Consider the following 12,555-nt stretch of genomic DNA (forward strand, 5'->3'; position numbering starts at 1 on the left):
TCCCTACACTCCCACCCTCTGATCCACCTTCAGCCCTAAAGCCTGGATATCCTGGAGCAGCGGTGCCCAACCTTTTTGGCACCATGGAGTTTTTTCACGGAAGACAATTTTTCTGTGGACCAGGATGGGGGGCGTGGTTTGGGGATGATTCAAGTGCATGACTTTCAAGCCATGTGGCCTAGTTCCTAACAGGCCATGGACCGGTACCAGTCCGTGGCCCGTGGGTTAGGGACCCCCGTCCTAGAGTCTTTGCAGGGCTGGGTGTCACCTTCACAATGGGGAAAAGATGAATTCAAGTTACCCCCCACCCCTTGTTTCCCTACAACTGCTTGAGAGCAAAAGACTCAGTTCTTGCTTCTGCACTTAGGGGATGTTGTGGAGGGGTGGCCAGTGGTCGGGGTGGGATGCTGCTATCTAGTTAGTGTTTATCCTGGGCAAATATAAATCTACTTACCCAAAGCTTGAGGACAGAATCTGGGTCCTAGAAAAACATGCTCAGGGGTGCCCTTTGCTGTTAGATCTACAGAGAAGTGCCTGGGCTTGGGCAGAGACCACTCTGCATGTTCCCAGAAGCTGAGAACCTGTTGTTGAAATTCCCTGCTCAAAGTCCAGCAAACACTCGTATCGACAGCTGCTTCCGCAGCCCTCACAGTGCCCCGCAGGGACCTTCCTCAGCCCACAGCTGTTCCTGGCAGCCCAAGGGCTCATCCCTCTCTGCACACCTATCTTTTGGCCACCACAGCACCACCACCACTACCCATTTCCAGCTCCAGCCGAGGGCTGCCTGGGCGTTCATTTTAACCTCCTACCTTGGAGAGAATGTGGAAGGGAAAGGATCTGCAGCGACTAACTGCCCGTTGAGATGCCCACACACCCATCTCTGCTGCAGCTCCAACCTGAAAGACTTGGTGACGACGGCAGTTACCCACCATTCAGCTTTTTGCCTCCTCCTAGTGACAGCCAGGGCCACAGAGGTGCTGACAAGGTAACCAAAAGCTTCCCCACAAATGGCAGGAGTGTTCCTGACACCGCACAAAAACTCAGCAATGTGGAGTCCTTTTTTTTTTAAAGTTTATTTACGTAAGTCAAATGCAGAGCAATTTCCTGCACTTTTATATGCAGGTGTCAGAATGAGGTATATAAGACATGTACACAGAGAAATGCTTTTATAGAAAAGTAGAAACCAGTAATAATCGTTTCAGCATCACTTAACACCAAGGGACCCCCGAGGCCTAGGCTCCCTCAGCAAGTTGCCCCTGGAAACAGCCTGCTCAAGAGAACAGTCCCCACTGATCCCCCTCTCCACATGGGGCAGTGGAAGAAAACTCTGGATAGGGAGCATTGCTAAGGCCTCAGCGTGTGACATCAGGACCTGGAGGCCCTGCTGAGCTGCTGGCACAGCGCAGGACAGTGCCACGGGGAAATGCACTCACTCCCCTTGGCCGTGCCTGTGACTTTATAATCTTGGGTGTCACGTTCCCCCTCTGGGCCCCTCTGTCAGAAAGGCTTGAGGAGCCCTAAGATCCCCTCCAATGATTCTGACGGCTCTACACGTTAGGGGTTGGGCCCCAGCTCTAGTGCCTTCACTGGGAGGCGCTGGCCTGGAAGCCACAGAGCCGCCTACAAACTCGGGCCACTGCAGGGGCAAGTGCTGAAGCACTTGATTCCCTGACTTCTGAGCTTAGTTTCCAGGCTAACCTCTCAGAAGCAGCTCACAAGGCCCCACAGTATGATTCCCGTAGGTTAGCTGGCTGTTGTCTTGTCCCTACAAAATGAAGAGAGGTCACTGTCCACCCTGGAGAGAGACTGGGGTACCCCAGGTCCACCTCATGTCCTGTGGCCTAAGGCAGTCGCGGATCCTTCTCTTCCTTCTTCCTAAGTGGAATGTTCAGTGCAGTTCTTCCTTCCTTTTCGAGGCAGGAAGAGTCCCTGGGCCCAGGCCCGGCCCATTCTTGTCAAGGCACATCACTGCCAGCAAGCTGGGGCTCACCCAGTAACCCCAGCCTCAATCCCATTCTCAAACCACAGTTCTGACTTGCGCAAACGCATTTCCGGTTCTCAGAGGTCAGTAGGGAGTTCCATCCCAAATATTTTTTAAATGAAATATATATTTTTAAATGCTCCCTCCTGACCTGCTTGACCTGAAGGATGAATAACAGTGTGCGCCACGTAAGCCCACAGAGAACAAGCAGAAAGGTGGGGAATGAGGCCACCTTAGATAATGAAGCACAAAGGAGCCTGGGGGAGCTCCCCGTCCATCCCTGATTCAGTTCCGGGGCACAGGCAATGTCTGGAAGCCCTTGTTAGCAGCACTGCTATGGGGGCCGCCGCTGTCTCCATCCACGGGCGAAACCCTGCTCCAAGGGATGGAGAAAGAGCATTGGTGGGACCCTCCCCATCTTTGCCCTCAGCCCACAGCACCACCTGCTTCTGTCTTAGGAGTTCCCCAAAACAAAACAAACAAACAAAAAAAAACTCGGGGGAGAGTTTTAACCACAACAAAAAGTGCAGCTCCTCCCAGCTGTAGGATAGGCCATCCTGCAGCAGTCCCTGCATGGGCTCCTGCCCATCCTGGGGATGCTCAGGCCCCAGGAGTGCCTGCCTGTCCCATAAGGGGGGCACTGCCCTCCTGAAGGTCGACTGGCGTCTGACTGGCGTGGACCACAACAGTCTTCTCATCCACGATCTCACAGGTGGCATTGGTGAAGGCAGACAAGGGCAGGGTGATTCTCTGCATCTCTCTCTCACACATTTTCCGGTCATGCTGCTCTTTCAGGTCCTTCCCCCTGGCAAGAAAAGAGGGAGGCATTCAGGCTGGGCCTCCTGCATGACTCTGCTTATCAGATAGCACCCGTCATGGGCGGGGCAGGAGCACGCTGAGGTCACGGAGAATCCGTGGTTGAGAACGCTAGATTTTTGTTCTGCCAGACTGCCCCAACCCAACCGCTCCTACACCTCTGGCGTCTTTCCTCTTCTGTAAAATGGGGGTATTAGTAATACGAACCTCACACAGCTGCAGGGGGGCTCAAGGAAGAGAATGTAGAAGAGACTCTTAAAGCAAGACACAGTTTTGTTCTTTCAGCCCAGGGCTCCAAGAGACCCAGGGAACTATCAGCCCTCACTCATGAAGTCCAGAAAACTTCCTTGACCATCCTGTCCTGAGACGGTCATCTTATTCTAAAGTCCCAGAAGGTGTGAGCCCCAGCTGGAAACAGACTGTCCCCAACCCACACACAAGGCAAAAGGGACTCTGAAGGCTGCTTGGGTCAGTGGGGAACGAGACAATGACCATCAGACCCCTTAGTTTTCACACACCTTTGAATTCTCATAGTGCTTAGTGACCCAGTCGGCATGGTGTTGCCCTATTTTTTAAATATTTATTTTGCCCTGGCTGGTGTAGCTCAGTGGATTGAGCACGGGCCTGTGAACCACACGATCGTGATTCGATTCCCAGTCAGGGCACATGCCTGGGTTGCAGGCCAGTTCCCCACAGGGGACCCATGAGAGGCAGCCATACATTGACATTTCTCTCTCCCTCTCTCCTTCCCTTCCCCTCTAAAAATAAATAAATAAAATCTTTAAAAAAACCGACACAAGTAAAAAAAAATATTTATTTTTAGAGAGAGGGGAAGGGAGGGAGAAGGAGAGGGAGAGAAACATCAATGTGTGGTTGCCTCTCATGCACCCCAAACTGGGGACCTGGCCCTGCAACCCAGGCATGGTTCCCGACTGGGAATTGAACTGATGACCCTTTGGTTCATAGGCCAGTGCTCAATCCACTGAGCCACACCAGTCAGGGCTGGCGTTGCCTTGTTTAATCCTGTGGAGCACTTCATTCTCAGCTGAACCCGAGGAACTAGGCCTCAGTGTTCATTTTATAGATGAAGAAATAGCCCAGAGAAGTTAAGGAGTCACATGGTGGGCTCAAACCAAAGTCTGCTGGACTCTGATACTCAGAGAAGTTAAAACCTGATCAGGGTCACCCCCAAAGAAATGGTGGGGCAGAGACTCAAACCCAATGTTCTGGCTGCACCTACAGGGCCCTTCCCACTGGACCAGGCTGCCCCCAACGCAGGCCATAGGGTCTGGTGAGTGCCTAGAACACTGCACAACAGGATCTGCACCCAGGACCTAGGTCAGCACCCTCCAAAGCCAGCACCTAGACACACAGGCTCAGCTGTCGGAAGAAATCTTCCTGGAAGGCGCCCCCTTCCACCAAAGAGGCCTTGCAACCGGCAGCTGATGGATGACTTGATACAACACAGGCCTGCGTCCTTCTTCAAAAGATGGCTGAGATCTGATGGATTGCACACCCTTCATGATGTGAGGTGCAATGACAAGAGACTGGTGAAGGATACTGAGAAAATAATGGGCTGAAAAGGAAGGAGTGTACAGGTGCCTCAGAACTGTCTTCAGCCAGTTCTCTAATGTTCTAGGAGCAGCTCAGCAAAACAGCCTCTCTGAGCCTTGGCTCCCTCATCTGTGAGATGAGGATTATATCTATCTCGAAATAAGATAATGAAAGTGAAAGCATTTTGAAAACAGTGGAGCTGCTGTAAAGTTCACAGAAGGCCCTGGCCGGTGTGGCTCAGCTGGTTGGGTGTCACCCGGCAAACAGGTCATGAATTCAATGCCCCGTCAGGGCACATGCCTGGGCTCTGGGTTTGGTCCCCAGTCAGGGCGTGTGCAATGGGCAACCAGTTTCTCTCCCTCTCTTTCTCTCCCCTCCCCCACCCCCGTCCCTCTGGAATCAATAAAAAATATTAACTCAGAGAAGGCTGTTATGATTTCCCCTGAATATGACCTGACTCACCAATGGTTTTTTTTTAAATATTTTATTTATTTATCTTTAGAGGGGAAGGGAAGGAGAGAGGAAGAGAAACATCAATGTATGGTTGCTTCTCCTGCATCCCCTGCTGGGAACTGGCCCCTGCCGGGAACTGGCCTGCAACCCAGGCATGTGCCCTGACTGGGAACAAACCGTGATCGTCTGACCAACCAATGTTAATGTGATTTCCCAAGGAAACTCCTACTGACCAGCCAAGACAAGTATTGTTTACGTGACCTCAGCAACTCCCCTCCTCTCTGGGCATTCATTTCGTCATCTGTGTAACAAGGAGATGGACTTGGGGGCCCCTAACATTCTGTGAGATCTCTCGCATGATACCTGCCCCGATGCCCCAGTCCTCACTGTAAGGTCACAGAAGGCAAATCTCCCAGGGTCACTGAGTTTCTGAAAGTGAAAGCCTGAGACTTCTGCTTCATCCTCCTCACTGGCCTCTGCACGGGACATCACTAACGCCCATAGCAGGATAACTCCCGGAGCACCCACAGGGGAGATGGAGGGACACGGAGGGAGGGTTGTCTGGACCAAGTGCAACCCCACTCACAGCCTGAGATTCACGTTGCCCTTGAGCACTGCCCGTCGGTTGCAGCTGCTGCCACCAAGAAGGAAACACCTACCTCCATTGTAAAACAAAAAGCCAGTTTCACCCAGGCAGGGAGACACTTCAAAGGTCTGGGTTTAATGTTATGAAGGGATCCCCCAAGCCAGCAGGAGACCAAAAAGGAATTTACCAAAGTGGAGCATGCACATACTTTGCCCAGGCCTCAATTTCAAAACCTAAGGGTCTAGAGGAAGAGGGTAGGTACTTCCTGAGTACCTGCCAAAGTGCCTAGAAACGGCTCCCCATCACCCAAAATGAGAAAAGCTACCTATGTACCTACTGGGGGCCACACACTTTATATATGCACCATCTCTGTTTCATTTCCACACCAACTTTGCAAGGTAATATCCACATTTTATAGATGAAAAAGCTGAGACTTTGCTTTCCTCGGCAACCTCCTTTACCAAACATCTGCCTGTGGCCAGCTGAACTGTTGATCATGGTCAGGGTGCAGCATACGCATCTTGAGGGGGCAAAAAAGATTTCCCGTTAATGGGGCAGAGCAGGGCTGGAAGAGCAGACAAGGGTAAAGGAAGCAGGTGCTGGGACTCATCTGGATTACAGCCTTATCCACCTGGAAGCCTCAGAACACACCCGAGCCCAAGTGCCCCCTGTTAACAATGCCTGTGAGTCCAAGAGATGCAGTGGCTGCCCCCAGCTCCCCTGATGGTCTGAGAGAGGCCACCAGGTCTGCTGCGCTGACCACCAGGCAGCTCCGTCCTTTCTCCCTTTCCTTTGGTGGGGGGCGGGGAGGGGCAGCCAGGCTGTTGTCTAGCAGCCAAGAAACAACAAGAGGCTTATTCACTGGCCTGGCTCCTCTCCTAAGGGGGTAGAGTGGTGTTGACTTACAGTTTTTCCCTTGGCTTTTTAAAAAAATCAGAAAACAAGCGCTCCCTCTAGAGCTAGCCAGCAGAGACACTAGGCTTGGGGCAGGAACAGGGAGCTGCGGACTGGCCTTGTGGCCTCGACAACCAGAACAAAGAGCTGTCACACTAAGCCCTCACCCACCTCCACCCACCACCCTTCTTCCCCTGAGAGGAAGTTTGATGCCTGTTTGCCTTGCTCTTCCCAACCAGCGGAAAGCTCCATCCCATTAGCCTCCTGGCCTTTTGGCAGAGTTCAAGGCTTGCGGTAATTCTATCCCTGACTGCTCCAGGGCCAGGTTCAGGAGCTGTGCTGCCCAGAGAGAGCAGGTGTGGATGAAGATATTCTTTGGGAAGGGGGCAGGGCGGGCAGAGGTACCCGGGACCTCCTGCGGGCAACATGGGTCTCTTCAAATTATTCCTAACTCTGAGCCACCGCTGGCTTCCCGGTCAGCAGCAGTGCCGTCCCACACTGCTGCTCAGGAAAAGTTCCCCAAGGCAGCTGAGGTCACTGACGCCAACTGTGCGCCCAGACCACACTGTGTCATTTCATCCTCACAGCAGACCTATCCGTATGCTGTCTGTTAGGACCTGACTTTCAGAGATGGGAAGGCAGGGACAGAGGGGTTAAATCAGTTACTCAAGCAAATGGCAGAGCGGGGATTTGAACCTGGCAGTGCCCACAGCCACCAGCAGGTAACAGACATTTTAGGAAATCCTAGAGCTCGGAAGATCGTCATAGCTAATTCCTGCCCCTACACCATTCATTCTAAAGAGGCAGAAACGCTGACAAAACCAGAGAAGGTAAATGACTTGTCCATTGTCACACCCAGAATGAATCGGTAGTGGTTCCAGACCTACACCCTGGTTCTTCTGACTTCTAAACCCCGCTGTTTTATGTTGAATGTTTCTATTTTTCCTACCACTCTTTGCAATTCGGGGCAAATTTGCATGAAACTAGTGGGTCTCCCCGGACCTTCGAGAAACACTGATAATCCTTAGACACACCCTCTTAGCCGCATAGCTGGGACGCTGCACTTAACTCCTCCAGGTCTCAGCTCCTCACTGTCAAACTGTAAAAGTGATCCTTCTAGTGTGGTCCTGAGGCTTAGACAAGATCATCAGGGGAGAACATTCAGTACAGCCTTGCTCATTCAGAAACAGGTAAATGCTGGCTGCTACGGCAACGGTTTAACCAGACTGGTGCTCTCCTGTTTACATGCAAGGTTATTACAATAACCTTGTGTGAGTGGGTGTGGGGTTGGTGCGGTGTGTGTGGAGCAGGGACTTATCCCCTCGTAACAGGCAAGAAACTGAGGTGCAGAGCATCAGAATTTACACTCAACAGCTCTTTCTAATCTCTGAGGGTGGGGCACGGCTTGCTCAGCCCACCTATGGTTTCCTGTTCTATGGTCTGTACTCGAGTACTTTCATGAGGAAAGGAGTAGTCGGGTGGCGAGCGATGAGGAGTCTCGTGACCAGGTGTCTTGCCCTGTACAGGAAGGTAGATTCAGGGCAGTCTCATGACAGCCTGGAGGAGCAAATGTAGCAGAAAGGCCCAACTTCCTCATTGGCAGGAGAGCTGAGCTCTGAATGAAGAAGGTTTAACCAATTCAAGTACCTGCAGGCCTGGAAACCGTCACAAGATTGGAGGCGAGTCCACTGCTACCCAGCGGCTAAGAAAGGAGGGCTCCACTCAGCCAATATGGTTTGGTTCTGATTCCGCACTGTAGGCCAGGGCCACAGCATCCCATCTACCTCTGAAATGAATGAGCAGCGGTCCCTGGACCTGTCACGATGACCATCTCACTGGGGGCAAAAACCTTGGACTGGGACTCAGGAGACCCTCTCAGGTCAAATTTGCTTCCCGAGTCACAGAAAAACAGAGAAGGAAGCAGGCTTGGCTTGGCGGGTGCTAGTATAGTACCTGCATTTCACAGAAAAGAAAAACAACTGCCGTTTATGACCCCTGAACTAAGCAGTCACATGCTCTCCCCACAGCAATGCTGGGGAGTAGGAAATGGCAGCATCTCGCCCAAAGTCACGCAGGCAGGCAGGCCGTGGCGGACAGGTAGTTGGTGAAGACTTGGCCTCACCAAGGTCACATGCTAGGCGTGTGACCTCAGGCAAGGTGTATATCCTCTCTTGCCTTGTTTCCTGAACTGTAAACTGCGAATAACAACAGCATTTGCCTCAGAAAGGTGACTGTGAGACTTGAGTTAAAGTATGCAAACTGCTTGAAGCGGTGTCCGGCATAAGGTTCTCTACGGCTGATGCTGTTGTCTGTTGTTGTGGCTATTACCACCAAACACTTCCTCCTTTCCACCTACAAAATGAGGAGGCTGACTGTAGCACCTCTAAGGACACTTCAGATTTATTTCATGTTGTGTGACCCACTGGAGCTATGGGCTCAGACACGGCCCTGGCCACTGGAAAACGCAGGCCACCGGGTCACATCCCTTAGAGAAAGCCTTCTCAGACCATGGAGAGAAAAATCACACTAAGGGCTGGAAGTGAAATCCCCTGATTTTGCCCCCAAAAGGCAAATACTTTTCCCAAAGTCAGTCCTGTTTTCCCAAACAGTCCTGCAAAACACTAATGCAACTCTGGCTTATCAACATGCACCTGCCACTGACCTCGACACCTTGTTCCACATGGTATTTCAGGGGCCCTCTCAAAATAAGCATTCCTTCTCCTGCTGTCCCAGCCGCAGGTTCCGTCCCCGAATTTCCCAGGTAGCCCCCTTGGCTTTCTGAAATATGGGGAGGAGCAATAAATGGGCTCTTTGTCCTACGACTCACTTTTTTCCTTTTTCCTAGAGGACAGACTTATGGCTCAAGATATTCAAACCCCAAGCAAAAGCAGTGGGTGGGTTTCTCTTCTTGTAGCAGAACTTTATAACTCCCCGAAAAAGTTCAATCTCTGGGTCCCCACGACGAGTTTCCAGCCTGACTTCTGCAGTGCCACCCATTTCCGCACCAGACACACTGGATGAGACACAGGGAATTCGGTGCCAAAAAAGCTAGGTTTGAATCCAGGTCCTGCCACTCCTGGAGTGTGACTTCGGGTGAGTCACTTCACCTCTCTGACAAAGGTTTCCTCATCTGTAAAATGGGGAACAAGAATCCCTACCTTACAAGGCTCTGGGGTGAGAAGCAAAGACACTAAAGGAGAGGGTCTGTCCCAGGTCACTGGGTAAAGGCTAGAACCAAATTTCTACATCTTGAGCTGGCTTCCCTCTTTCTTTTTTTTTTTAAGATTTTATTTATTTGTCTTTTAGAGAGGAAGGGAAGGAGAGAAGGAGAGAAACATCAATGTATGGTTGCTTCTTGTGAGTCCCCTGCTGGGAACTGGCCTGTAACCCAGGCATGTGGCCTGACTGGGAATCGAAACGCGATCGCGTGGTTCGCAGGTCCGCGCTCGATCCACTGAGCTACACCAGCCAGGCCTGGCTTCCCTTTTTCAACATCTTTCTTTTTAGGTAAGAATGCTGCAAATGAATCTGTCTCGACTTTGTGTACCTTTCTCCCCTCCTCTGAGGGAGCCCAGAAGAGAAGCTACTGACCTTTTGAAGGTGTATCCCAAGACGATGCCAGCTCCGACACCGATGATTATCACCATCATGGTAACACCCAGCACATAGCCTGCCGAGGACAGGACACAAGGCCCCGTTAGCCTCACCCCAGTCAATCAGCAAATATTTCCTCATGAATCCAGTAAGGGCAGGGTAGAGCAGTCCTACCCAGGGTTCCCAGGTCCTTTTTCTCCTTGGAGTTCACCCGAACTCGCTGGCTGATTCCAATCACTGGCTGCACAGCTGCCGCCTCACTCCCGGCAGGCAGGGCATTGGCAGGAGCAAACACCTGCACCTCATCTCCACTTGGCACTTCAGGGGTCTCCTCAGTTTCTGTCCTGGAGGTTGACAGGTCCTGGGAAATAGTCTCTGGAGGTGAAGTGGGAAACAGCTCTCATCAGAGTGGCCTGAGTGAATTCCACAGCTGAACTTGTCTGTAGTGTTGGGGGAGATGAGGAGTATCCACCTTAGATCCACCCACACTTAGCTGAAATCAAGCCCCACCCCAAGGGCAAGACCAAGCCAGAGAGTGCCACCCCATAGCTGGGACAAGGCAAATGTGAGGGGGGGGCCATAAGAAAGGGCCTCTCCTGCCTCTCCATCTTCATCTGCTCAAATCCTTGCTATCTTCCAAGGTTCAACTCAGTTGCCATCTTCTCCAAATATCAATCACGACTCCTCTGGGCAGCTCATATTTACTGAGCCCACGTTCTGTGCCAATCGCTATGTTACATGTTTATATATTCCACCGAATCCTAGAAAAACTGTCTTGCTGCCTCAGGACCCACAAGCCTGCACTCGAGAATCCAACACTTGGACTCAAATCTGAACCCTGTCATTGATTGCTTAGTAAGTCACTTAACTTTTCTGAGGCTCAGATCCCTCAAACAGCTTATACAAGGGGCACTGTAACGGCGTCGGATCCAAACACGGGTCCCTGTGGCTCCCTGCTGCCTCCGAAAGCCACGCTTTTCGATTGCTCAGGATTGGGGGCTCACAGCCTAGGGGCTGGGCTCGCCTCTTTCAGTTGTTTACAAGGTGCTAGAGGAGGATGAGCTCATTCTGAGCGGCCTCGGCCAATGGGCTTGGGATCCCGCGGCCCGGAGACAGTCCTGGCCAATCGGAAGGCAGGGCATGGGGCGGGGCCGGCCGGCGAGGTGCAGCCGCACGTGCGCGGTAACCGCAACGTCCGTTCCCAGACAGCCCCGGTCCCAGGGGTCCCGGGGGTCCCGGGGATCCTGGATGGGTACCTGGACAGCGCAGGTCTAAGCACCGCCGCTTTTCCGGGACGCCGGCCTCGCCGCTGACGTAGCACCAGGGTCCGTGCGGGTCCTGGTCCGGGTTCCGGCAGTAGCTGTGGTTGCCGGCGCCTGGTGGGGAGAGAAGGCGTCATGGGCCCGGGCCGGGACTACGGCTGCTGCCCGCCCCCGATCCGGAGCAGACACTCACCCGACTGGGGGGCAGAGGCCAGGGGGCTGTCCGCATCCAGCCAATTGAGGCAGCGGAGGCCTGGCGCGGGGGTGGGCTGGTCTGCTCGATACAGGTGGCCGTTGTCCCAGAAGCAGCCTGTGAGAAAGAAGAGACCCCCAAACACTGTTGGGCCTGCAGGGGAGCCCAGGCCACCTGAGCTGGGGGGAGACCCTGAACCCTGCTGGGATTCCCTGACTCGCGTGGAAAACCCTGCCGGTGCCTGGAACACAGCCTTATTTATTTATCTATTTATTTATTTATTTGCCGGAAAGTAGTGCACAAGTGTTAAGGGTTGCAGTCCTGGAATTTGTGGCCCTCATGGAGGAGAGTTCGGAGAGGGCCTGGGTGTTTGGTTCGATGGGCAGCCAGGCCTGAAATTCATCCTTGCGTTGTGATTCCATGTTACATAAACTCTGGTGTTCCCCTCTCCGCAGATAGGGCCACACTTCATAGGGAACATACCTTCCTGAGAGAATTCTACAAAAGCCTTGACTCGGGCAAAAGAGAGCCTCAAACGGAGGGGACCTGCGTCATCTGCTGCCTAGATGTAACTCCAAACTCCCACTCCCCCCTGCGGGAGAGCCAGAGAAGAGGCTGCGGAAGGAGGGCTATGTCTGGCCGCATTGTGCAAAGCCCAGAAAAGGACAGGACTTAGGGAGTAGGAGAGATGAACCCCCAAATTCCATCCACTCCTGAGCCCACAGGCAAGGAAAAGGAAAGAGAAAGTAGCTACTAGCCTTTGTTCTTAATGGCAAAGATGGAGTTGCAAGCCCCTGGCAGAGGAAAAAAGGAGGAAAAGAAAAACAATAAGACAAAACAAAAAAAACCTTACAGGGGACAACAGAAACCAGCTAAAAGCTTCCTTTCCTGTCATCTTCCTGTGTAGCCTGGCCATGCTGGGGGAATAGGAGCTTTACTCTCTATGCTTCATTAAGTTGCTGCGGAAAGCAAAGATTGTAATCTTACCTCCAGATCCATAGGCTTTCGCTAGTAGCATGTTGCTGACGAGGAGTGTTTGCACCCAGGCCAGCAGCATCCTCACCACCTTCATCTTGCAGGTGATTGACAAACCGGGGTCCCCTCAGCGGGAGCTCTGTAGGAAGGTTCCAGCCTTGCAGTCGGACCTGCCCTTGTTATGCTCTTCTGGTAAACAGCCTCTCTTTAGAACTGGGAGCTTCCCAGCTAGCTTTTGCAGCGAGGT

General features: G+C 52.4%; 1 protein-coding gene across 1 annotated transcript; it reads right to left on the reverse strand.

Moving 5' to 3' along the window:
• Positions 1-1,054: 1,054 nt before the first annotated feature.
• Positions 1,055-12,510, reverse strand: PIK3IP1 (phosphoinositide-3-kinase interacting protein 1). Its single transcript, XM_037052552.1, has 6 exons — positions 12,321-12,510; positions 11,334-11,450; positions 11,135-11,254; positions 10,053-10,253; positions 9,876-9,954; positions 1,055-2,786 (listed from the first exon to the last, which is right to left on the reverse strand). Exons 1-6 carry the CDS (start codon positions 12,403-12,405, stop codon positions 2,582-2,584), a joined length of 807 nt encoding a protein of 268 aa, XP_036908447.1. The 5' UTR covers positions 12,406-12,510; the 3' UTR covers positions 1,055-2,581.
• Between the last annotated feature and the right edge of the window lie 45 nt (positions 12,511-12,555).

The sequence above is a fragment of the Sturnira hondurensis genome, unplaced genomic scaffold (genome assembly GCF_014824575.4).
Source record: "Sturnira hondurensis isolate 20B ecotype Veracruz unplaced genomic scaffold, ASM1482457v3 Scaffold0007406, whole genome shotgun sequence".
Taxonomy (NCBI): Eukaryota; Metazoa; Chordata; class Mammalia; order Chiroptera; family Phyllostomidae; genus Sturnira; species Sturnira hondurensis.